The 25,442-nt window shown below is 59.3% G+C and overlaps 1 protein-coding gene across 2 annotated transcripts in view; it reads right to left on the bottom strand.

Moving 5' to 3' along the window:
• SRCIN1 (SRC kinase signaling inhibitor 1) overlaps positions 1–25,442 on the bottom strand; it is a gene marked incomplete at its 5' end in the record, with an annotated part of 63,608 nt that overhangs the window by 3,601 nt on the left and 34,565 nt on the right. For both annotated transcript variants that reach the window (XM_079798143.1, XM_079798144.1), the window contains 15 exons: positions 1,786–1,932; positions 6,689–6,841; positions 7,135–7,289; positions 8,786–9,020; positions 9,492–9,738; positions 10,067–10,214; positions 10,384–10,514; positions 15,768–15,943; positions 17,005–17,192; positions 17,476–17,519; positions 17,762–17,854; positions 19,501–20,351; positions 20,840–20,933; positions 21,379–21,577; positions 22,138–22,333. In XM_079798143.1, coding sequence (XP_079654269.1) covers positions 1,786–1,932; positions 6,689–6,841; positions 7,135–7,289; positions 8,786–9,020; positions 9,492–9,738; positions 10,067–10,214; positions 10,384–10,514; positions 15,768–15,943; positions 17,005–17,192; positions 17,476–17,519; positions 17,762–17,854; positions 19,501–20,351; positions 20,840–20,933; positions 21,379–21,577; positions 22,138–22,333 — 3,057 coding nt within the window. The remainder of the gene's footprint in view (positions 1–1,785; positions 1,933–6,688; positions 6,842–7,134; positions 7,290–8,785; positions 9,021–9,491; positions 9,739–10,066; positions 10,215–10,383; positions 10,515–15,767; positions 15,944–17,004; positions 17,193–17,475; positions 17,520–17,761; positions 17,855–19,500; positions 20,352–20,839; positions 20,934–21,378; positions 21,578–22,137; positions 22,334–25,442) is intronic.

The following is a 25,442-nucleotide window of genomic DNA, read 5'->3' as shown; positions in this document are numbered from 1 at the left end:
TCATCCATTCATTCATTCACCTACCCAACAAATATTTACTGAGTCCCTACAGGGATTAGCAGTGACAAAGCAGATTAGGCACACTGCTTTAAGATATAAAGTTATGAGGATTAAATGTGATACATAAACTAGGTACACAGAAGGCTGTACCTAGGAGGCTGAAATGACTATTTTCTATCTGTCTCTCCACCCTTCCCCCCATTCAAGTCCTGCCCTGCTCTGTGCCCTGGTTGGCTGACCTCTCCCCCCCCGACCCCTCGACCCCACTTTGCTGACTAGCTTCTGGTTGGGTTATGGCAGGATGGAGAGAGAAGGGGTGAAGTTTCTTCTCCACTACCTCCCTCCTTGGGGTCATGTTGCAGGCGGCAGCCCTGCCCTCCCTGCCTAGTCTCACTGGGCTCCCTAAACTCTATGCCTTCTGCCTCCCCCGCCCCCGCCCAGGGAGGTCCAGCTTTCTGCTTTCACTAGTCCCTGGGTACCTCAACATCCCTGTGCTTCCCCTCAACCCTCTGGGTGGTCCCTTCATTACAGTCCATTCATCTGAGCCGCCTGAGGGACACAGTGGGGGCTCAGGGTTCCCAGCCCTCGGAGAGGAGGGGCTGTCCACAGATTCACAGGGGCACTAAGACCCGGGTCCTTGCAACCCCGGGAATCTGGCCGCCATGCCATCCCTGGGTCTTGAGCACAACATCCAAGGGGTTCTTCTCGATTGTGTCTCTGGTTTCTCTGTAGCATCGGGCACTACTGTACCATCTCCGAACCCCCATTTCCCGGCTGTGAGGTGGGAATGACTTTGGGGTTCCTGGGTGCCAGTCCTGGCTCTAATCCACCTTGCTCTGCACCCCTGTGAGTCCCTTTCCATCTCTGAGCTGTCCCCTCAGCTGTAAAGGAGGCAGCTGGACCCACCCATTTCTAACCTCCTGCCTCTGAGCCGAGAACCTTGTTTATGTCGCAGCATCTGGACGTTTCACAACCCCAACACCCAGAACAGGCCTGGCATCCGGGACCTGCTGAGAAACAGTCACGGAACCAAACCAGCTGGCCCAGGGGCCCCCCTGCACCTCTGAGCCAGCCACCCGGGCACCACAGGGCAGAAACAGCCACGGTGAGGTCAACTCTACACCCCACGGCTGCGAACCAAATCTGAAGGAGGGTGAAACACCCCTGCCGCTCCTTCCCATCTGGGGGTGAAGTCTCTCTCCTTCCGCCCCTCCCCATCCGATGTCCACGGGAACACACTGAAACCCAAGCACCAGACTGAGCCGCAGGTGCAAGCTGGTTTCTCCCTCAGCTGGGAGACGGCCTGGGAGCTAAGAGGGAGGCTGAAATGAGATTTGGGGGGTGGGGTCCCACAGAGCAGGTGGGACTGAGAGTGGAGAGAAGGCAGTGGGGAAGAGGGGAGGGGCAGAAGATTAAGGGGCATTTAAGTCCCCCTCCCACACCCCAGGGCAGGCCAGGTCTTAGAAGGACCCCATCCTTGGGGCTGGTGGGGACAGGAGTCTACTCGCTCCCCCTCCTGCGGAAGCAGCTGGGGAGGGGGCTCTCTCTGGCCCTGTGTGAGGGCCGGCGCGGGGGGAGGGGCCTGGCTGCGAGCCCAACTTCTAACCCAGACCCAGAGCCCTGGGATTAGGGAGAGGAGAGAGGAGATGGCTCAAGGGGCTGCTGGGCATCGGGCGGGAAGGTGACCACAGGGACAATGGCAGGAGGTGGCCAGCACACGGCACTGCGGGGGCGGGGCGGGGACTGGCCGGGGCCGAGGTCCTGTCCCCGTGGTGCCCACCTTACCTGCTGCTGGGCCTGGATCCTCATGTACTCGGCCCTCTGCTTGCCATGCTTGCCTTTGTCGGGGCTGCCTGCCTGGGCCTGGGCTGCCTTCAGCCTAGAGGCCCCTGGAGTCACCACCTTCATGGGCGGCACGCTGCCTCCGCCACTCTGCAGGAAGAAGAGCAGGGTCAGGTTGGGGGCGGGGGGGGGGGGGGTGGAAATAGGAGCCCCAGGCACTGGGCGGGGTCTCTGGGGCTAGGACCTCTTCAATGGGCCCTGGAGACCCCTCCTGGCTCCACACCCCTGCCCAGGACTCAGGGCCACTCTCTGAGGCCAGGTCTAAGGCCTCCCTGAGGAGAGGTGACAGGGGTACCCGCTAGGTCCCTAACCACTCTGCTCCCCAGTGAGAACGCTTTGGTGGTTTCCTTGGATAGCCCAGAGGCAGCTGGCACGCCCTGGGGGAGCTGCTTCTAACATGAGAGTCCATAGTAACACCCCCACTCCCAGCAAGGGGCCCCATCCTGAGCCCAGGAGAGCAGGCCTGAGATGGGGGCGTGGGGGGGTCTTTATAATGGCAAACAGAGCAGGAGTGACAGCCCCAAGTCCACATCTCCCCCCAATGGGAGGATGGGGGTGCAGTCTCCCTAGAGATGGACCAGTCCAGCCCCCTTGAACCACTCGAGGTGCCAGGCCTGCCCAGAAGGGCTCTGGGAGTCCACAGGTGCAGGCAGAGAACGACAGAGACAGAAAGAGTCACACAGGAGGGGGGGGGAGGGGGGATGGAAAAGAGGGCGAGCGCTTTATTTGTGGGTTTACAGATACAGAGCAGAGGAGAGGCCCTGGTCCCTGCCAGGCCTGGATGGGCTGGTCCCTGGGGAGGCCAGCTTCCCAGCCTCCTCGGGCCCAGCCTGCAAGCCCTGCCCGGCGGCGCCAGGCTCCCAGGAGGGTGGCAGGAGCTGAGAGAAGGCCAGTGGGAGAAGGGGGCCGTGTGGGTGCTCCTGCAGCCCCCAACTCCCTCCAGCTCTGAAGATGGAGAGACTGGAGCATTGAGGCAGGAGAGGAGAACAGGGGAGGAGGCAGCCACCTTGGGCCTGGGGGGCAGGGGTGGGAGGCTGCCAGGGGGCCTCTCGGAGGGGGCGGTGCCCATCTGGCTCAGCGTGGCTTCCAGCTCCCGGAACGTCTCTTCCAGGCTGTCCATCCGCTGGGCGGCGGCACCCCGCTCCGTGCAGCCGAGGCCAGCACCAGGCTGGCCCTTACCCTGCCCGCTGCCAGGTTGGGCATCGTGTCCAGAGTCCTTGGGGGTCTCCTCTGGGTGCGTCTCAGCAGTGGAGGGCTCTGGAGTTCTGACTGGGGCTGGTCCCCGAGAACAGGGGGCCCTGGCTCCTCCCTCTTCTGCACGGTAGCCCCCTGGTCCCGGTCTCCTCAGGGGTGTCCCTGCCTTCTCGGGCCTCAGGCTGCTGCTGGGCCCGGAAGCCTCGGCCACCACCTCCGGCGGGGCCCTCCCACTGCCAACCAGGGTCCGGGGTCTCGGGGTGGGGGTCCTTCTGGGACCGGGTTCCTCAAGCCTGGCCTCTGGTGGGGAGGGAGGGTTGGGGGCACACTCCGTCAAGATGATCCGGGGGATGCACAAGGCCCTGGCATCCAGGGCCGCCTGGGGGGAGAAGAAAGATGAGGGAGAATATGATCCCTGCAAACCAAACCACCGGAGCTGGGAAGGGGGGGGGGGGTTAGAGGATGGGTAAGCCCAGCCCCTTTCTTCCATAGAGGGGGAAACTGAGGCAGGGGAGGGGCCCGAGTTAACTAGCAATTAGAGGCAAAGCCGGGACTAGAAATCAGGCCTCTTTCCACCGCACTGCCAGCCTCCCACTTTCTGGCAGAGATGTCAGTTTACCTAGGAGTACAGACACAAGCTGACTCCCTGCCCATGCTGAGTCCTGGGAGCCGCTCTCCCAGGCACTCCCCTGAGCTTGCCCACCTGTGCCACGGGACGGCACTAGGAGGGGCGGGCGGAGTCAGTGAGCTCACAGGGACATGGCTCAGCACAGGGCCTGGCACCCTGCGAGTGCTTGATCAACACCAGCTATTGGTTGGATTGAACTGAATGACAGAGACCAGCAGCCTGGGTGGGTGAAGACCAGATGTTGGCCTCTGGCCTCAGAGGATTGGGCTCTCATCCTCATCACAGGCCAGGGACTCCTGGTCCCTCCACCCCCAACTTTCAGAACTTCCTCCAAGGGTTTCGCCGCCACGAGGCGGGCAGGGGGAGCTGGGCTGGACCAAGCCCCTCTGCTGCCCACAGGCTCGGGCTAAGCTAGAGCACCTGCTTCTGTGTGAACACCCCTCGCTTTGGCTTTGGAGGGGCCACAGAGACACCCCCCCCCCCAAACTGAGTGAGCCCTGGTCTAATTCTGAGCGCCAGTTTTGTGCCAGGCTCTGTCACGTACGCCTTCGCCTTTAATCCCTGCTGTAACCCACCACATGGCTCTCATCTGCTTCACAATGTAGAAACCAAGGGTGGGGAGGGTCATGTGACTCACTCAAGGTCATTTACCCACAGCTAGTTAGTGGCAGCGCCAGGATTTGAACCCAGGTAGTCTGGCTCCAAGTCCAGTGCTCTTTCCACTAATAGGAGCCACAGGGAACATTTGGGGGCGGGGGGCAGCAGGGTTCCCTCCCACCAGCCCTGCCACCTGCTTACCTGAAGATGGGGGTGCAGACTGGGAAGGCAGAGAGGGTGACCCAGGCCTGCCCGGCTCCACTGCCCGATGGTGCCTCGGGATGCAGAGGGTGAGCCAGGCCCCAAAGGCCCTCGGAGGGCTTTGCCCACTGGGCCCCTTCCGGATTGGCTCCGAGCCAGAAAGGAGCAGGGGCTGGGTGCCGAAGGCACAGCCCTCTGGGGGCAGCCCTTCCATACTGCTCATCCCCAGACGGCTCCTCGGACGCCTCTGTGTCCATCCTGTACCCAGCAGACAGCACTGTCCACCCATCTGGTGCCTGTCTGCTCCCCCTGGCCAGGGAGACAAAGCACCACCAGGCCTCAAGCCAGGCCAGAAATCAGGTGGTGGCCAGCATGGAGCCCACTGTGGGCCAAGGGAGCCAGACGAGGCGGCGAGCCTGTGTGCACTGGAGGCTGCCCGCCCAGCGCGGAGGCCCTTCTGCCCTGGAGTGACGAGCAGAGGGAGAATCCCAGTCCACCCTCCAGGTTGCCCTCCCGAGGCACAGTCCCCCATGGGTGCAGACAGCAAGTCCACCCCCAGGTTCCCAAGAAAGAGCAAAAAGGAAGTAAGTGCAGCGGGACAGCAGCAAGGACTGGAGTTAGAGAGAAAGAAGAACTTCCCAAATGCTGAAAGATACGGAGCCAGCAGCCAAGGAAGGGTGTGGGTTTCTTCCATTCCAAGCTCCCTGACCAAGAGGGCAAGATGGGGCCATAGGCCTGAGAGGGCCTTGAACCACTCCAGGCACCAGACCTCTTGTGGGAGAAATGAAGCCCCCGCCGGGCACGGGCAGCAGAGTAGGGGGACAGGAGGCAGCAGGGGAGGGGGCATGGCGGAGACTTAGACAAGGGCTCGGGACAGAGTCAGGTTTTGAGTTGGACTTAAAGTCATCTAGTGAACAAGGTCCAAACTCCCATCTTGGACCGAGACAAAACCCAGGCTGCAGGCCAGACCTCAACCCAGGCCGCAGATTGGGACAAAATGCCCAGACCACCATGGGCCGGCCCGAATGAAGCCTGTAGGAAAAGGCAGACCCAAGAGGCCACCGGCTGCCAGGCTGCTGGAGTCCAGGGATGGAAGGAAGGGCTGTGCACCGGTCCTTGGAGGGGGGAGGGGGGTCCAGGTGGGTGAGGCTGTGGCAGTGGTGGGGACCAGGGATGTGACTGGCATCTTAGCAGGTTAGCGTGACAGGTGCAGAGAGGAAGCTGTGGAGGCCCAGGCAGAGGAGCGCCGTGAGAGGTGGGGGCAGCCTGTTACCTTCCATGTGGGGCCTGGGGCTGAGCCCCCGGGGGGCCCTGAGTCCTGGGGGGGCAGCAAGGTAGGGATCGGCTGGCGGCAGGGCGTGGGGGGGAGGGAAGCCACTGAGCTTCTCTCAAACACCTGGGGAGCAGAAAGTGGGGGAACGTTTGGAGGAGGCGCACAGGGAGCACAGTGGAGGTGCTGGCCTAGGGCTCAGGCACCACAGGAAGGGGGGCCTGGGCCGGCACTGGGATCCCAGCTCCACTCCTTGACCCCTCACAACAGTCACTGGTCACTCTGCCCTCCCATGTGTCTCGCCTCCAGAAGCCCTGGGCGTCCAGGGTCTCTGGCCACTCAGGGAGGGGGCTGGGAACACTGAGTCTGAGTGACTTGGGCATAAGGGCATTAAATGTTCGAAGAACATTCAAGGGTGGGGGTCTCAGAGCACAGGGCGATCTCAGGGCAGTCGGGGGTGGTCCACAAAGACTGAAATCAAAAACCTCGCCCGGCCAGTGTGGCTCAGTGGTAGAGTGTTGACCCATGAACCAGGAGGTCACAGTTCGATTCCTGGTCAGGGCACAAGCCCAGGTTTGAGGCTCAATCCCCAGTAGAGGGTGTGCAGGAGGCAGCTGATCCATGATTCTCTCTCATCATTGATGTTTCTATCTCTCTCCCTCTCCTTTCCTCTCTCTGAAATCAATAAAAAAATATAAAAATAATTTTAAAAAACCCAAACCTGCAAGGAGAGACTTTAGGACCCCCTTCCCCCCCCCCCCAACACACACACACACACACACACACACACACACACACACACACACACTTTACAATGGAGAGAAAAATCGAGGCAACTTCTTGGGGTCCCGAACAGGCCAGCACCCAGCGGGCAGCCCGAGAGTCCGACCCCTGTCCTCGTCCAGCCACCTCACCCGGGGTCAGCTTGGCAGGGAAAGGGAGCGGGTCTGACGCACCTCCAGCTCCGCGATGATGCGGTCCTCGTCGTCCTCGTCCTTGATGGCAGAGGCCATGATGGGCGGGGTGGAGGCCGGGCGGGCCACCTCGGACACGGTCCGGCGCAGCTTCACTTGGGGTTTCTGCACCTCCAGCTCCTCGGACTCCGCCTTCTGCAAGGCCCAGGCCCCGTCAAGACCAGGCTCTGCCCGCCTCCAGCATCAGCTCACCTCCTAGGCTCCAGGGGCTCTAGACCATCTCCCACCACCTGCCCTGGCTCCTCGTCCTCCCAGGGTGGCCCCTTCCCCTGGGGGAAGCCCAAGCCCGACGTGGAGTCCCCATTGGCCAGCTTCTTCTTCCCTCCCACTTCCTCTGAGAGAGGGGACCGCCGGGAGGATCTCTGGAGGTCACTGCAGGCATCCCCCCAACTCAACCCCCTCATCCCCTGCCCCAGGTGGGGTGGTACCTTGATGAAAGTCGAGTCCTTCTTGCTGGTGACCACCACCTCTCCGGTGCGCGTGGTGGTCAGGCCGTGGGAGGAGGGGAAGCTCCGGCGGGGAGGGGGAGGCGGGGGTGACTTGGAGGGCTTCTCCGTGCGATACCGGGGCACCGTCAGCTCATCTGCAGCAGCCAAGGGGCTGGAGGTCAGGGGGCCCGTGCCACATCTGACTCCCAGGGGAGAGACCTGGCTTCCTCCCCCAAGCAGGAGGGGAAAGGACACAGGCCCCTCCTCCTCCTCCTCTCTCACCTCCCCCTGCAATCCCGCCCCAGGCCCCGTCACTCCTCATCCCTCCAGACTCAACAGCAGAGCATCTGGGAGCTCGTTAGAAATGCAGAAGCTCAGGCCCCACCCAGAGCCGCTGGACCAGAAGCCAGAGTTGGGCAGATTCTCAGGTGATGTCAGGTTCTTCACCTCTTTCCCACCCGCCCCGCAGCCCTGCCCTGGTCTGGCTCTGTGTCCTTTGTCCATCCAGAGAGAACAATACCTACGGCAAGAGCCTGGTCCTGCTCACCGGGCTCTCCCCCTCACTTTTCTGGTGGCGGGGACTGTTTCCAGGGCAACGTGCAGAAAAGCCACTCACACCTGACATTCCTCTGCCCTGGCTCCTCCGTGGCTCCCCATTACCCAAAGCCGCACCCGACCTCCTTGGCCCAGCACCCTCTGCACGGGCCAATCGTTCAGCCTCAGCTCGCCACTCCCTTGCCTGGACCCCGCTGGGCCCTCCAGGCTTGGGCACATGCCGTTTCCTCTCCCTAAGGTGCCCGCGCTCCCTGGCCAGGGAAGCACCTCCTTGTTTTCAAGACTCCGCCCATGGGGAGCCCTCCCTGCCCTCCCAGGGCTCCCTGGGGCTGCTCAACACCACAGCTCCCCTCCACCAGCGCACTTAGCGCCACATCCTGCTTCTGCTTTACACACCGGCCTGGGGCAGAGGACAGGACCACACGGAGCTGAGTGCCCTCATCGGCAGGATGGGGATAACCGCTGGGGTCGTTACAAAATTGTAAGAATTAATATGCAGGAAGCGTCTGGGCCGGTTCTTGTCACGTGGTAAGTGCTTGATAAACATATATGTTAGTATCCGTCCCCCACTAAACTTTAAGCTCCTTAAAAGCAAGCAGTGTCTTATTCCTTATTCCCAGCACCTAGCGCACAGTAGGTGCTTGGCAAAGATGTGTGTGGCAGGCATGAATAAATGAATGAATGATGATCGCCCTTTCTGGTTCAGATTTGTGCCTCCCCTGTGAGCTCACAGAAACCATGTCTGTATCGATCAGCGATGCACCCTATGCCAGCACAGCCTGGCTCAGGGCACGTGCTGGGTCAGAGGTACAGGCGGAGGACTCTCTGCCTGGGCTTGCTCCTCCTCCCTGCGTGGTCCCCTCAGCAGCAGCAGTCAGGGCAATGGGGGAAGCCCGGACGGGTCCAGCTCTAACCCAGACTCTGCGCCTCCCTTCAGCGGCTGAGGGTCAGGCTGCTGACGTCCCAGCACCCCCTTCTCCAACAGCCTGATCACAAGGATTCTCACTCCCCCGCGCTTCCCCCATCAGCCCGAGGGCTTCTGAAGAGGGGGCTTCCCTTCTCTGGGCTCCTCACCCACCCCTACCTTCCCCCGTACCTGAGCCCCTCCTTCCGCTGGGTTCCGTGCGGGGGGCTGCCTTCTGGCCGTGGGGGGCCTTGGGGGGCTTGTGGTCAGGGGTCGGGGCGGGGCCGGGGTGGGCCTTGCTCGCACAGTCCAGGTCAGGGATGGCCTTCAGCAGCTCGGCCTGCGTCTCCTCCAGCAGCCGGTTGATGTCCTTGGCGCTGTACTGGGTGAGGGCCGCCCGCTTCTCCTCCCAGTCCCGCTCCGCAGCCTTAAGGGGAGGGGGCAAGAGTCAGGGCTACAGTGGCTGCCCCGCTCCTGGGCCTTTGGGCCCTCAGCCCCTTCCCCCAGGCACACATGCGAGGAATGGGAAAGGAAGCCCCACACTTGGCCCAGCCCCCGGAGACCCGAGAACGTCTCCTTGAATATTTTACAAGCTTTCTCCATGAGTCTGGAATGCTACCTTCTTTATAGACTACTCTCTGGATATACTTAGACCTGTTTCGGGACATTCTCTTTTGTTTCATTGATCACATAGTCTATTCTTATGCTAATATCACACTGCTTTAATTATGGCTTTATAATATGTTTTTCTGACTAGTAGGCTGAATGTCATCCTTAATATGCTTCTCAGACTTCCTCCTTCACCAGGAAAAATTACCCATGCCACGTCGGCCCTTCCAACCTAGGATGGTGGGAAAAACGTGTAAACCAAGCGGGCCCCCTATCCCGGGCCCAGTACCTCAACAGACACAGCCTTGTCCACGCTTCTCTTGCCAAGGGCGTCCAGGCCTTTGGTGGGGTTGCCCCCCTTGGGGGTAGAAGGGGCTCCCTCCGCTGGCCCACTCAGCTCATGGAGGTTTAGCGGAGGGCTGGGGGGTGGCATTTCAAAGTCCAAGCTCTTGTTGAAGTCAGTCTCGGCTGTCACCTTCTTAGGGGACTGACTCAGGAGGTTGTTGGGGGGTGGCCACACACCCTCGTCCACTTGCCTGGGGTTGGAAGAGTTAGAAGCAGCTGTGAGACCAGCAGGGGGGTGGGCCCGTGGAAGGGAAGCCTGGCCTGAGGGAGGCGGGGTGTAGGAAGGGCTCTGGGGTCTTGCAGGACAGAGGCAAGGGCCTGGGGAGGAGTGCCTGCATCCAGCATTAGGGACAGACAAGCCTCTAACGAGTCAGAGTTGGGGTATAGCCCCAGTTGGACATCAATGGCCTTTAAAAGGGGAGTCCGGATCAGGGGTCAGGCTGATCCATCAATCTGGGCCCAGTGTGTGCCCCCGTGGGAAGTCAGAGGTCAGAGGTGAGAGGCCAGGGGTAGAGTGACCTTCGGATCTGGGCCAGCATGTCTGTGACCCCGCGGCAGCGCTTGAGCAGCCCATCCAGGCGCTGGGGCTCCTCCTTCAGGAACTTCACGGCCTCCACCTCCACACGCAGCACGACCCGCATCTTGCTCTGTAGGCCTGGGAAGTGAGCTGAGGGCACGGGGAGGAGTGAGCCGAGCGGGGAGCAGCTCAGAGGAGGGGGGGAAAGGGCAGCAGAAAGGGCAGTGCTTAGGCGGGGGGGCAGGGGGGAGGGACTGAGGGGGTGCAGCACGGACGCCCACCTGGACCACGTGCCACCTTCACCGGCCCCCAGGCTCACCCTTGAGCTCGGTCAGTGTCTCCCCGAGCTGTTTCAGCACCAGCGCCTTCTCCTCCAGCTCGGGCCCCGGCACCAGCCGGTGGTTGTGGGAGACATCCCTCTGGATCTTCTCCACCGACTTCTCCAGGTCACTGCAGCCACAGAGAGACCCGCTCAGCCCCTCTGGCCCCGGCCCAGCCCCCTGAGATTGGGCAGCTGGAAAGCAACCAGGCCACCAGGCAGATCGAAATGAAAAGCCATCCACCAGGCCACACGCCCCAGTGACATCGGAAATGCCAAACCTCAGAGATGAGACTTCAGAAGAGCCCCCTCACAGGGCCCCTGCCTCTCCTTGTGAAGTTCTGGTCTTGAGCCACATCAGCTCAACTCTCCCTCCCTATCCCGTGCATCCTTCCATTCTCACCCTGCCAAGGAAGCAGCAGAGAACTTGGCAGCCTTTCAGAGAGCGAGAGGCAGCTACACGTGCCCCGAGGGGTCTCTTTTCCTGCAAGGTGGCACTGCCATGTCCACCTACCTTTTCTCAAATGATCCAGGCGCTCAGCCTCTTTCTTTGAGGACAAAACTTCTTTTGATTTTCAATGGGCTTATGCTGAGCTTGTGTCGTTTCAAACCCCATCATCTCTTTAAAATGTAAATCAGACCAAGCCACCTCCCCCAGTGTTGAACCTTAGATGGATCCCATGGTGCTGAGGCTGAAATCCAAACTCTCCAAGGCGGTCAAGAAGGGCATGAGGGTAGTAGTTGAAAATTTGGCTCCAGAGTCAGACAGACCCAAATCCCAATCCCAGCTCTGCCCATCCCCGCGGCGAGATCTTGGACAACCTCCCTACTCTCTCCAGGCCTCAGCCTCCGCATCCAAAATATGGGGGTGGTAGAGTTCCTTCCTCCTGGGGCCATGGTAACCATTCAATCAGCTAATGCAGCCGGGAAAGGGGTGGCAAGGGGTCAGGCCCTGGGGACTGCGCTTCTTTTCCTTTCAGCCACATCTCTTGTTCTCGTCTCTCTCTCTCTCTCTTTTTTTAAAATATATCTTTATTGATTTCAGAGAGGAAGGGAGAAGGAAGGAGAGATAGAAACATCAATGATGAGAGAGAATCATTGACTGGCCACCTCCTGCACGTCCCCCAATGGGGATCAAGCCTGAAACCCAGGCATGTGCCCTTGACCGGAATCGAACCTGGGACCCTTCATTCCGCAGGCTGATGCTCTATCCACTGAGGCAAACCGGTCAGGGCTGTTCTCCTCTCTCTTGCTTCTGTTTAGAACCGTCCAGAATTTCTCCGAGGTCCTTGTATGTGCTGCCCCCTCTGAGCTTTGTGTGTGTGTGTGTGTGTACCGTTCCCGGAGGTACTGCAATACCGAGTTGATGCGTGGAGTGGACGGAGCAAGCTCCTATTCCATCTCCCCGCTCCAAAAATCCATTCAATATACTGTCCTTGGATAGAAGACGTATCAGATATTGAACTGATAAGAACAGATACTACACTTGATCTTAGCCAAAAGGCTGAGAAGTGATCTCTGGGCTTTTTTAATGCCATTTCCTCTTTTTAGAATACTCCATTCAACCACACACACACACACACGCCCACAGACATGTGTGCACATACACATATACATGTGACTAATACACTTGTTCTCAGGTCTCAATGGGAACCTGTCCTCTACTCCTTACACTTGAGGTTGGGGGTCTGTATCCTGCCCTGCCCCAGCCTCTGGGGCTCCTGTTGGCTGGACTGCAGCGCCAGACAGGCAGAGCCATGCCTTCTAGAGTCGTAGCTGATGCCCAGCACCTGGCAGGGTGCCTGGAGCAGAATAGCTTTCTAATAAATAATTGTGGACTGAATGATTAAGTGAAAGAAAGAACTGTTGATCTCAGTGGGATCTGCAAAAAGGACTTAAAAAAAGAAAAAAAGGAACAAGAAAGAAAGAACTGCTGCCCAGGTAGGTCACCTCAATTCTGTGCTCGAGTCGCTGACATCCCTGACCCACATGCGGGACTTGACATGCATCCCTGCCAAATCCCATCTGTGGGATGTCAGCTCCACCATCCAAGTGGAAACAACTTCTGAATCTCAGTCCTACCATCCAGCAGATTTGCTCGCCCTCAAAGCTCTGTCATCAGCAAATCTTATCAGCATGCCTTCTACATCTTCATCCCACTCGTGGGTACCAGACAGACCGCGCTGGAGCCCGGGATGAATTCCTGTGACTCAGCACTGCCAGGGAAAGCGCTAGCATGTCCTAAGCACTTCTTACGTGCCCGGGGCCACACGCAGCCTTCCCTTTCATTGCCTGATTGCAGTGAGGTTTAGCCTTTTTCATCTCATGGCACACATAAACCAGTGACTGAAATTCTGTGGCACACCAACAAATAAATCATTTTGCTGATCTGACAAAAAATAGATATAATTTTGATCCATTCACACCGGATGGCTGTTTTTGTGTTGGCTGTTGTCGGTTTTTTTTTTTTATTTGACAATCTAAGGGAAAAGAAGTCAGCCCTCGCACTGAAGAGTCTAGCGTTCGATTCCTGGTCAAGGCATGTGTGGGAGGCAACCAATCAATGTGTCTCTCTCACATCAGTATTTCTCTTTCTCCCTCCCTCCCTCTCTCCCTCCCTTCCACTCTCTCTAAAAATCAATGGAAAAAATATCCTCAGGTGAGGATTAACAACACAACAAAACAAAACAAAACAAAAGTAAGTCCGTGCCCCTGACTAAATACTCAGGTATTGCATGTTTTAAAAATTCTTGCAGCACACCGGTTGGAAATTGCTGCCTTATTTCATTCTCACAACAAATCCTGTGAGTGGGACCCATCATTCTGTCCAGTCTACACATAGACAAACAGCTTAGACACCAGACTACATTTCCTAGCTGTCCTGGCAGTCGGAAGTGGCCACAGACTGAGGTTTAGCCAGTGGCATATGAGTGACAGGGGTACATGCTGTTTCCAGGCGTGGCCCACAGGAACCTCCCATGTAAGCTCCCCCGCCCCTTTTCCCCTTTACATTGGCTGAAAGGCAATGACCCTGTGGGTGATCTTGGAAGGCACATATTGAAGATGGCGAAACCTCCATCAGCCCAGGTCCCGGAATGACTACATGAGGGAAGGCCATCCCACTAACCCACCCAATACTGTTCCAGGAGAAATAGAATAGACATGTCTATTACTTTTGAACCATTATAGGATTTGTTATAGCAGCTACCCTCACTAATCAATTAGCCACCTCAACGGATACTACTGGCTTTGGCATTTTTATGAAAAAGATGCTCTGGGAGATTAAGTAACTTATCTTACAGCTATTTTGTGGCAAAGCAGAACCTACTCGTGTCTGACTTCAACCACTGGGTTCCACTGCATCTCACTCCCACACTGGATGAAGCATCGTATTGGCCTTAACTCCCTGCAAGAGGCCAGGGCAAGAAGAAGGCGCAGAGGGAAGCCCAGCAAGAGCAAGTGTACAGGGGTATGGAGGGGCCTGGCCCACCTCATGCCTGGGGAGGCTCCGGGAGCTGGGCAGGGAGGGCCCTCCTGGCCAAGCTGGAGCCCCTGCAGGCCTGGTGTGCAGCTCAGCCAGGCACCACCCCAAAAAGGCAGGAACCCCCTTCCAAGTGGGTGGAGAAACCTGCCAGAAGCAATCTATCATCCCCCAAGCTCTCGCACGTGAGCAGTGTAACAGGTTTGCTAACAGGGCGGGAGGTAGTGAGTCTGTGTTCCGGGAGAGCCGAGGGCCCCAGGAAGCTGAGGACCAGACAACTCATGTGACAAAGGCTTAAATCCACCCTTTCCTTTCTTCTGCCTCTGTGCTTTTTCACTTCCTTTGATTTTCCTTTAATGTCTCAATAAAGTTGGGTGTTTTTTTTTAATTCCAACCCAGCTCCTATGTGGTGAGTGAAAAGGGCACGGAGAGAACAGAAAAGTCAGGTCATAGAATTCTCTGGGTTGGGCAGCTGCCCAGTCACCTTGGAGATGGCACCTGAGTTGTCACCAAGCTCTCACACCTGGAGTGATGGGTGGCTGCAGCCAGCTCGTTTCCAAGTGGGGTGACCCCTCATGTCATCCCAGCTACAAGGGCGTGGGAATCTTTGCATACGTGCCACCAGGCTGTGTGGGCCCAAGGCTGAGGAGCAGGGGACTTCTCAGGAGCCCCTTGCAAGAGGTGCAATCAAATACGACTTGGTGAGGACGCTGGGCTCCTCTGAGCAGCGTCTCCCAGCTCCCTGAGTCACTGTCCAGTTGAACCCATGCCCCCTCTGGAAAGAACTGCAAAAACCTTAACACTTGGCACCGATGAGGAAGCCACCGCACAGAGAAGGGCGGGAACTGCCCCGATCACACAGCCTCTCGGTGCTGGGGCAGGACCTCAGGTCCCCTTGTGCCCTGTGCCATCATGAAGGAGGCCAGAGCAGGGCCGCTGTCTCTGACAAGGGAAGGCTGCATGGGGTGGGGTGCTCACACAGTGGACCGACAGAGAAAGGTAGCTTCTTCCTTCACCGGTGCCAGACAATCGAATCTTGGCCAGACAGCTATTTGCTAAATTTGGTTCAAAGACTGTCTTCTGTTAACTCTTCCACATCTAAGCACTTGGGGGTGGGGTGTTCTCTGTTCCTCATTCCTTCTGGAAAAGCCAGAGTTATACTAGGAGGGGAAGAGGATTTTCCCTTGGCCAGTGGTCGGCAAACTGCGGCTCGCAAGCCACATGCGGCTCACGAGCCGCGGTTTGCCGCTCTGTTGACTAATGAGTTTGCCGACCACTGGGATAGGGGCTTAATCACAAGGAACAACAACAGCCTGTAATTATTGGAATCGAGAGTCTAGTTCAGTGGTCGGGAAACTCATTAGTCAACAGAGCGGCAAACCGCGGCTCGCGAGCCGCAGTTTGCCGACCACTGCCCTTGGCTATCCCTGGCCTCCGAGATTAGGGAATTGGGATGCTGGCAACTGTAGCTGGTCAGCACCAAGCTGACCAAGCTAGCAACACCTGCTCCTCCACCTGGATCCTCTGCTGGAGGGTCAGTTCACATGCCACAGGCCAGAATGAAAGCAGACAGACGGCGGAGCGAAATCAGGCAGCTGGCCACGTGAAAGCAAGGCTGCAGGCCACGGGGTATCCAGACTGTGGACCATTAGGGAGAAAGACCATAGCAAAAGCAGGCACCAAGCCAGAAAAAAAAGAACTCAGGAATGGCGCCAGATGGCCAAAGGTTTGTGGGTCACAGAGAAATCAGGCCACGCAGGAGAAGGAGAGCAGACTTCAGAACAGACCAACGTCATCCGTGATTCAGAAGGAAGGGCGCAGCGCCCCGGCACAAAGCAGGCTGCGCGCCGCCCCGGCCGGCCTCGCCCCCCCGCCCTCCCTCCAGCGCCAGGCCCAGCCTCACTTCAGCTGCTGGGTGATGAGCTCCTCGTCGTTGAGGTAGCGCAGCCGCTCCTCCTCCACCAGGGTGCGCTGTCGCTGCAGCGGGTCCTCGTGCCGCCGCGCCGCCTCCGACACGCGCATGCTCAGCTCCGCCTCCGTGCCCTTCAGCAGCGCGCGCAGCGACTCGAGGTTCTGTAGCTGTCGGAGGCAGATGGACCGATGGACCGGGGTGGGCGGGGATGGAGGCGCGCATCAGGGAAAGGGCCAGGGCGAGGCAGGCAGAGGACAGCCTCCGGGCCGGGCGGGCTCCGCAGCATAGGCGGCTGCTCGGCTGCGGCCGTGAGCAGCAGCGGAAGGCGGGGATGGTGGGGGGCAGAAGCCGAGGGCTAAGGTCCGGAGAACGGAGGCAGGAGGAGAGAGGCATGGGGGGCAGTGTGGGGAGGGGTGCTGCGTGGCCCAAGCAGAAGGTGCGGCTGCATGACTGAACGTGAGCAGCGGCGAAGCGGTGGGATGGTGGGGGGCGGAGGACAAGGTTACTGTGCTGGGTAAATACAGAGGCAAGGAGATCGGGGTCTTTGGGGGACAAGGAGTGGCCCTGGGTAGGGCCCTGCCGACCATGGCTGTGGCTTCGATGGACTCGAGCACTGGGGTTTGACAGAGTTTCCGTGGCTGGAACGGGTCGACTGACTTAACCCTCGAACCCAGTTCTAAGGCCTAGGTGGGGCAATGGTGGGGGTGGGCGAGATCTTATCTGTTGCCCAGATGGCAACTCTCTGCCCCCCTCCAGCCTGTCTCTGCTCATTATCCTCACCTGACGGGCTCTAGGGCCCTCTGGAGGAGCGGGCACAGCGATGCCAGGCTCCTGACTGGTGGGACCATCTGCCAGGCGGGGCAGGGTGGGGGAGGGAAAAGGGGGCCTGGGGCATCCTTGAGCACTAGCGGCGGCGGGGGGGCGGCTCCATGGGCTGGATGGGGGTTCCAGGAGTGCGGTCAAGATTCAGGGACGGGGAGGAAGGGCTCAGTGACGGGGACACAGCCGAGGGATGGGGCTTGGTCGGGGCACAGAGATTCAGCGAGGGGGCAAAACTCGAGGAAGGGGAAGGGGAAGGGGAGAAGCGTTCGGAGAGGGGCCCCGTGATCCGCAGGATCTCGATAGAGGGAGCAGGGGATGGGGCCGGACTTCCGGGGAAAAGTTTCGGCTCAAGTGGGTGGGTTGTGACGGGGCGGGGCACGGGGCGGGGCCCCGGAGGGGGCGGTACCTGGAGCTTCCGCAGCTGCTGGAGCTGGCCGCGCAGGTCGCTGGTGCTGCTCTGGAGGCCACGCAGGTGCAGCTGCATCTGCAAACGGCTGATGGCGGCGGGCTGCCCCGCGGGGGTGCTGCTGACTGAGGGTGGGGGAGGGCCGGACACTGGGGTGGCCCCGCTGCTCCGGCTGCCTGACCCGCAGGCTGCAGAGGGACCGTGAGGATGGAAGAAGACACCATGAGCGTGGAGGGGTTGAGGCAAGTTCCCCCCCCAACACAGTAGCGACAGAGGCACGTGGCTCTGGCTCCCTGCCCCAGATGGTAGTCAGCCCTCCTGTGGGGAGTCAGGGCAGACTTCTTGCGCTAAGGTGACTACTCGTTTTCCTTTCAAGCCCGGCGATATAGTATTGTTTACAGATTGGTAATGTGAAGCCCGGATAGTTTAGAGGGCGGGGGGGGGGGAGGGGGGGAGAGAAGGGTCACTCACGTGCTGAGGGCGTGGCTGCTCCATTGGAGCCTTCAATCTTCTCGCTGCGGCACAGGGAAAGATGGCATCAGAGGGCCCAGGCTGGCCCCAGGCAGTCAACGCTGGGTGAGACCTCAACATACTCTCCAGTCCCCTGATCTCAGGGTGGAGCCCGAGAGAAAGGAGGGACTCACACCCAGAGTCACACGGGGAGACACTGGCAGAGCTGAGCCCCGGCCCCTGCTGCCCACTTGCCCTCCCTCTTGCCCCAACCGCAGGCCCTGCCTGGCGCCGGGAGAGGCCTCACCTGGGGGTCTCGGGCTCCGAACCTCGTAGCAGGGCGCTCTGCACCAGGCCTGTGAGGCTAGCAATCTGCTTCTCCATGGCCTCCATGCGCTCCCTGGGGAGGATGGTGGCTTTGAGCAAACCCTGGTTCAGGCATGGGGTCCCTTCTGACCACGACTAAGATGAACAATTAGAGGAAATACCATTCCCTCCAGCCACCAGCACACAGACAATTCACAGGGCCCCAACACCTGAGGATCAAGCCCCCCTTCCCATATAACATTGGTAAGCCTGTCTCCATCGGACAGGGACCCCCTCCCTCTGCAGTCTCATCTCTCACCGGTGGCTCCCTAATGGGCCCCACCCTTGCCGCTCAGTGCCTCCACGTGTTTTCCCCCTGCCTGGTATGTCCTCCTCTCTAAAGCCATCCCAGAGCCCCCAGCAGCCTTGAGGAATCCCTGTACACCCTCCCACGGGAAGTACACGCATTTTTTTTTCAAGATAATATTTTTTATTTGAAGATATTTGAGCCCTAACCGGTTTTGCTCAGTGGATAGAGCATCAGCCTGCGGACTGAAAGGTCCCAGGTTCGATTCTGGTCAAGGGCATGTACCTTGGTTGCAGGCACATCCCCAGTAGGGGGTGTGCAGGAGGCAGCTGATCCATGTTTCTCTCTCATTGATGTTTCTAACTCTCTATCTCTCTCCCTTCCTCTCTGTAAAAAATCAATAAAATATATTTTAAAAAATAAAAATAAAGATATTTGAGCTTTCTAATAAAATATTTTTTTCTTTTATGATTATTTATAGTTTTGTTGGTGCTTTCATTTACTTTCTCTTTTTTTAGTACACGCATTTTTTTTAATTTTTTAAAAATATATTTTTATTGACCTCAGAGAGCAAGGGAGAGGGAGAGAGAGATTGAAACATCAATGATCAGAGAGAATCATCGACTGGCTACCTTCTGCACGCCCCCTACTAGGGATTAAGCCCGCAACCCGGGCATATGCCCTTGGCCGGAATCGAACCTGGGACCTTTCAGCCCACAGGCCGACACTCTATCCACTGGGCCAAACCAGCTAGGGCAGTACACGCATTTTTTAATGTGTCTCCCCCACTAAACAGGGCAGAACCGGGTTTGCCCAACTTGGCATTGACAGTGTCCAGTGCACTGCCTGGCACACAGGCCACAAGCGAGCTGTGTGAATGCAAATCACTCTCACCTCCCGGCAGCACTGCCTGGGGGCAGCGGGGGACAGGTCCGCGCCCTGGTCACCTCCTCCAGCCCCGCATCCTTAGGAAGGAGCTGCATGCTGAGCAAGAGTTCCCCCAATCGGAGGCCACCTAACGGAATGTACCTCCTCCCCATCCCTGTTTCTGACCAGCACCCCCTCCCTGGTGAACTTCAGCAGGCCCCGTGCTGGACAGCTCTCGGCTGCACCTTCTGTTTGGGCCAGAAAAGCTCTCAAGAGGAGAGCTGATTCGGCCTCGATTTGGGGGTTAGGAAAACCGGCTCAGGGAACGAATGCAAACCCAGGTCTCCAGAGTCCTTTCGATACGGCCCTGTGTCCACCCCTACGTCCTTGTGGACAGAAGGAAAGTGGCCTGTCCGTCTCTCCATTGCTTTCCCTGCCGCATTCAATGTACTCTGGCGCCCCCCCTAGGCTCCCCCAGGTCTGCAAAGGACTCCGGAGCACAACCCTCCACAGGCCGCAGTGCCCCCCTCTCCACCCCGGCCTGAGGCCTCGCCAGCTTCCCTCACCTGGTCTCTGTGTCCTTGGCTGGCACCGGCGGCCCGAACCCAACGAGCGGGCGCTCCCCAGGCCCGGGGAAGAGCTCGGGAGGGGGGACCCCGGCGGCGGAGGTGCCCCCGGCACTGCGGGCCTTGCCCCCCGGGCTCTCCGCGAAGACCGAGGAGGAGCCCGAGTCTTTGCGGAAGGACTGGCGGACCGGCGAGCCGCGGCTGGGTGGCCCGGAGTAAGGGCTGTGCGGCGGCGGGGGGCCTCCGGGGGGCGCGGCCACGTCGCTCAGCTTCTGCGGCGACGAGGGCGGCAGGCGGAAGCCGTAGCCGTCGCCGTAGAGCGGCCCGCCGCCCGCCGCCTTGTACAGGGAGTCCTCCAGGTCGGACTGCAGCGCGGCGGCCGAGTAGGTGCTGAGCGAGCGCACCGAGCCGCGCTTGTACAGGCCGCCGGCCCCCGGGTAGGCGAACGGGTCGCCGGCGGCCGCGGCCAGGCTCAGGCGGCCCTCGTGGAGCAGCCCGTAGGGGTCGGCGTAGAGGCCCTCGCCCTTCACCAGCATCATGCCCCCCGCCTTGCCCGCCAGGTCCTCGTCCGGCTTCACGTCCCGCCGCTCCAGGATGGCGCTGGGGCTGGGGCTGACGCCCTGCGCGGCGGGGGCGCCCCCCAGCCGCTCGGCCGCGTGGTGCACCGGGCTGCCCGCGTAGGAGGGCGGGCGCCCCCCGGCGTACGAGAGGCGCGAGCGCGACGGGGAGCCCGAGGGCAGCCCGGAAGGCAGCCCGGGCGGCGGCGAGCCGGAGGCCAGGTGCGGCGCGGGCGACAGGTTGTTGAGGCGCCGCGTGGGGGACGACTCCCTCGACGCGTACACCATCTCTCTCTGTGCGGAGACAGCCCGGAACCCCGCAGGGCTGGTCAGACGGGGGTCCCTGCTGGAGGAGCCAGTACCCCGCCCCCCGACACTTAGGAAGCCCCTCCTGTCCTCTGCCTTCCCTCGCTCCTGCTGCCCCTTGGCCTCTCCCTCTCCAGGGCTCCCAGATGGAGGAGAAGGGGCACGGTGCAGAGGGACAACCCGCAGCCCTGCGGGGAGGGGCGGGGAAGCCCAACGGGATGGAGTGGTTCCTGGAAGAGCCGTCTAGAATACCTGGGGGCCTGTTGGAGAAATCCTGAGCGGATGGAGGAGGGGGGGGGCGCTCAAAGGGGAGAGGAGGGACTCCTCCATGACCCCACAATTAATGGAGGCCCCCCTCTGCTTCAGTCTCTATGTTCCTTTCTCCAAAGCGGGCCCTGGTCCCTGATGTCAAGGGATTGTGCTCCTGGGCCCCATCTGCCCAGCCTCCCCCATGCCCCGGGCACCCCCAGCCATACCCGGAGGTCCCCGTTGGTGAGGTGTGAGCCAGGGAAGGCGGCATAGAGGGGCTCCTTCCTGTAGATCTTGATAATACTGCGGTCCTGGATGTCCCTGGAGGACCGGAGGAGGTTCAGGAGTCACCACCCCCCAGCCCTGTGTGGAGGAGGGGCAGCTACTCCAGGGAGAGGGGCCAGGAGCCCCAACCCCTTCCTAACCCCTTGCTCAGCGGCTCTTCTGCCTCACGCTACCTGCCACCCCCCCTCCCCCACCCCCCACCCCCCACACACACCCAGCAGCCTCCACCCGGTCACCTTCCTGGGGCTCCCAGCCAGTGTCAGGTTAGCTCCAGGCTGGGAGAGCGCACAGCGGATTCAGAGGGGAGGGGGCGGGGCTGGGACGGCCGAGAAGGGGGCGGGGCGGAGAGAGGAAGGGCTGGCGCTGGGCGGGGTCAGCAGGGGGCTAAGGGCTGGCCTTCGAAGTCCAGCCCGCCACCGAGGAGAAGTCCCGGGAAGCCCACCCATTCCCCCCTCCCCGCCCCCGCCGGGGCCACGCCCACCGGACGTCCTCCAGCTCGTAGAAGACGTTGCGAGCCTCGTCCTTGATGAGGATGGCGGTGTTGGGCGACTTGAGCATGCCCATGGTGAGCTTCTGCGGGAACATGTGCGCGATGAGCGCGTGCAGCGTGTCCAGGCTGCTGACCTCATGCGTGATGTGCACGCGCCGAGTCTCCTCCCCGAACTGCAAGAATAGCACCCCTGCGAAGGAGACGCTGTCAGTGCGGCCGCCGCCGCCTCCACGCCGCCCGCCGGGAGCGCGAGCGGGGCCTTCGGGGGCCACGCCGGTCCCGCAGCGGCAGGGCCTGAGACCCGCCCCCGCCCCCGCCCCGGAGTGCAGGTGCACCCAGGCGCTCCTCATGCTGCGGGCCTCCCAGGCCCCTCCCTGGCCCCAGGCAGCTGGGAGCCTAGAAGAGGAAATGGGATTGGGGGCGGGAGCAGGCGGGACAGAAACTGAGGGAGAGTCGTTGCTGATGGGTGGAGAGGGGAGAAGGGAGGGTATGAAGGGGGGCTGCTGAAGAGGGCGAGTGAGAGGGCTAAAGGAGAGAGGGGGGGGGCAGGGGGTGCTGAGGGGGGAGAGATGATGGAGAGGTGAGGGGAGAGAGCTGGAAGAGGGCCGGGAAGAGAAACCAAGGAGGGAGAGGCTTCTAGGAAGATGGCTGAAGAGAGATGATGGTCCAGGTCCAGGGGAAGAGGGCTGCAGGGCTGGCGGAGCAGAGGGAGGAGCCACGGGCCGGACGAGGATGGTGGGCAGGCGGTACCTGGTGAGCGCAGCTTGCTCTGGCTGGCAGATCGGGAGAGGGGCAGGCTCTGTCGGAAGCGGTTCATCCTGCTGAAGCCCAGAGGCAGCTCGGCCTCCGACATGGTCTCCAGCGACTCAGCTGAGGCGTAGGACAGCTTGGCTGCCTGGTCTGCCAGCCCTGGCTGGGCTCCCTGAGTGTGGCGTGAGCTGCGGGTCTGCAGGGGCAAGGCGAGGGAGAGGAATGGAGCAAGAGCCCTTCGCTCTGCCCGCTGCCCCCACCCAGGTCCGGGCAACCCCCCCAGCCAGGGACAGACACACACAGGAAGGTCTCCTGGACTCTGGACTGTGTGGCTGCAGGGGAGTTCCCGGCCTCTGGGGCCTGGGTCTCCCTGGGACACCCAGCAGGGAAGGAGTGGGCCAAGGCCTCGGGCACCCTGGGAAGCCGCACAAGAAGCCATCTGAGCAGGAGCCACGGGCAGGCCGGCTATTTTAAGCTTCCACAGAACAACAACAACACAAATGTGTCACCGAGGTGAGTGAGCAGCAGAATCGTGGAGCAAATTGGGGCATTAGTTCCAGACATTAATTAAGCGGCGCGTTTGAGAGCGGCGAATTTATCCTTTGTGGTGTTCAGAGGGTTGTGTTGGGTTGGGTTGGGGCAGGAGGCAGGGCCCAGGGAGATAGCAAAGAGAGCTAGGGACCCCAGGATCCCAGCTCAGGGGGGTTGGGGTATGGGCCCTCACCGAGCTGTGCACAATGTCCACAGGGTTACTAGGAAAACCACCCCAAAGCCAGTTGGACCCCCGTTTCAAACAGATGACCTGCCTATGACATGCAGTGTACATGCTAAGCCTTGTGTGATCCACACGCATACATGGCATAAGTGCTAGGCCTTAGCCCCTCCCTGCAAGGCACATGCTGCCACACAGCCAACCAGCTGGCCTTCCCCAAACGCCTCCCCTGGGACCCAGCAGAGCGGCCTCTTGTCCCAAAGCTGCAGCTGCAGGGGATACCTGTTCGGTCACTCTCTCCGTGGGGAAGGGGTCCCCCTGATTTCTATTGCGCTTAACCTGCTTTTAGGGCTGTCACTCAACCACAGCTCCTGCCATTCCGCCTCGGCCCCTCCCCTCAAGCCTGGTCATTGTCAGAAACTCATTTATTTAATGGAGAAAGATAATGAATCAGATCGACATCATTCCATGTTATGTTGCACGACAGACATACATGTACTATATATACATATGTTATCAGGAAAAAATCGTTTTGCCCAATTCTATTTTTCTATAAAATCAATTGCCTATTTTAAACAAAACATCACTCAAAACGATCAACATTGGTTATCTCGGCATTGAGACAGCTTTCCCTCTGACGAGTTTGCGTGTCATCCTTGCGCCAGGGCCGTGCTAATCTCCTCGGCGCCATTCACAATTTGAGTATATGTGCTACCGAAGTGAGCAGTCTCTTTTTACTTTATACATTTTCTGCTGGGTGAATTTTGCACAATCAGAATAATCATTTTTATAATTAAAAAAAAAAACCCAACCCACTAAAAGTACCTCTAAAAAGGAATCATTTATTCTCCTCCCCAGCCCTCTTCTGCCCCAAATCCTGATTAACCCCTAATTAATCTCCATCTTCATATTAACTCAATTTAATGTTCCAATTGGATTAGCACTCTTGACACGAGAAAGCATCTTCCTCTGATGGGCAATGTGCCCAGCTGTCCCCAACGTGGCCTCAAGGGCTGGGGATGGGGAGGACACATCTGGAGACCTCAGGGGGCCTTAACCAGTGGGTGGGCGTGGGTCTGGGGAGGAGGAAGGCAGTGTGGGAAATAGGTGGGGGGAGAAGGGCGGGGGGTGCCTGTGCCAAGACTGACCTGGGCTGACCACCAATGCCAGACTGTGCCCTTCTCTCTCACCTCAGCCCTGCGGCAGTGTGGAGAACCATGTCTGGTCTGGTGGTCATGAGGTTGCCAGGCAACTGCAAGGTCAGTGTTTGCCAGGCTGGTGTGGATGAGGGGCGACAGAGTTCAGGCGGAATGAGCAGCTGGCAGGGATGAAGAACGAGGGGTGGCCACGGTGACTTGGGGGGGGGCACTATGAGGTGCCAGGAAGAAGGTGGAACAGGGGCTAGAATGAAGGGGATCCTAGAGACTGCTGACTCCTGAGAAGGCCAGACCCTGCCCAGGGGAGCCTGGGGGAAGAGATGCCCGCATCCCCTGCCCCCCAGTTCCTGTCTCCATCCTGGCCCCATGAGCACCTTTCTATTCTCACCGCCCTGGCAGAAAACCCTCTTGAGAAGAGAGAAAGCCTGTTTGCACTGCTCTCCGTCCCTAGGGTGGGAACAGGGCAGAGAAAAGGGAGACATCCAGAAGGACTTCCCGATTAGGAGGGAGATGGCAAGAAAACAAAACAGTAATTCAAGCAGAGCTTCCCAAAGGCAGGGAAGGGCTGCCGTGGGAGGCAGTGAGCACCTGTCACTGGAGCTGTTCCAGGGCGCCCAGGACTCCTGGTCTGAGATCAGGTGGAGGGAACCTTGAGTGAGACTGTCAGACTAGGATCTTAGGCTCCCAAGCACTCTCCAGCCTGGGGCAGAATCATTTGGGAACTTTTCCTTTTATTCCTTAAAAATTTTTAAAAATATATATTTTTTATTGATTTCAGAGAGGAGGGAGAGGGAGAGAGAGATAGAAACATCAATGATGAGAGAGAATCATTGATTGGCTGCCCCCTGCACTCCCAACACTGAGGATGGAGCCCACACCCTGGGTATATGCCCTGACCTCCTGGTTCATAGGTAGACTCTCAGCCATGCTCAACCACTGAGCCATGCCAATTGGGCTGCTTATTGATTTGAGAGAGAGAGAGAGGACTGAATTCTTGTTCCACTTATGTATGCATTCATTGGTTGATTCCTGTATGTTCCTTGGCATATTGAGACGACGCTCTAATCAACTGAGCTACCTGGCCAGGGCTTCATTTGGGAACTTTTAAAAAACACTTTCGAGGTCCCCACATTCACTGAATCAGAATCTCTCAGGGTTGGGGCCTGGGGTTCAAGATTTTTTTACAAGTCCCCAAGGTGATTCTGATTTGGGAATCAAGTAGCATCCATGATTCTTATAGAGAATGAGGTAAGCTACCATGTAGGGCTCCCTCGGAGCCAGGCGCTGTGCTTGGGACATGCAGTATCTCATTTCTTCTCTCTGCACAACAGCTCTATGATGCAGATGTTGTTGTGCCATTTTACAGAGGAGAAACCGAGGCCCATGGGGATTATGGAACTTGCCTCAGGTCACCTAGCTAGTTAGTAGCAGCCTGG

This window comes from Cnephaeus nilssonii, assembly GCF_951640355.1.
Source record: "Cnephaeus nilssonii genome assembly, chromosome: 19".
NCBI classification, from domain to species: Eukaryota; Metazoa; Chordata; class Mammalia; order Chiroptera; family Vespertilionidae; genus Cnephaeus; species Cnephaeus nilssonii.
This window is presented reverse-complemented; position numbering and strand designations above follow the sequence as displayed.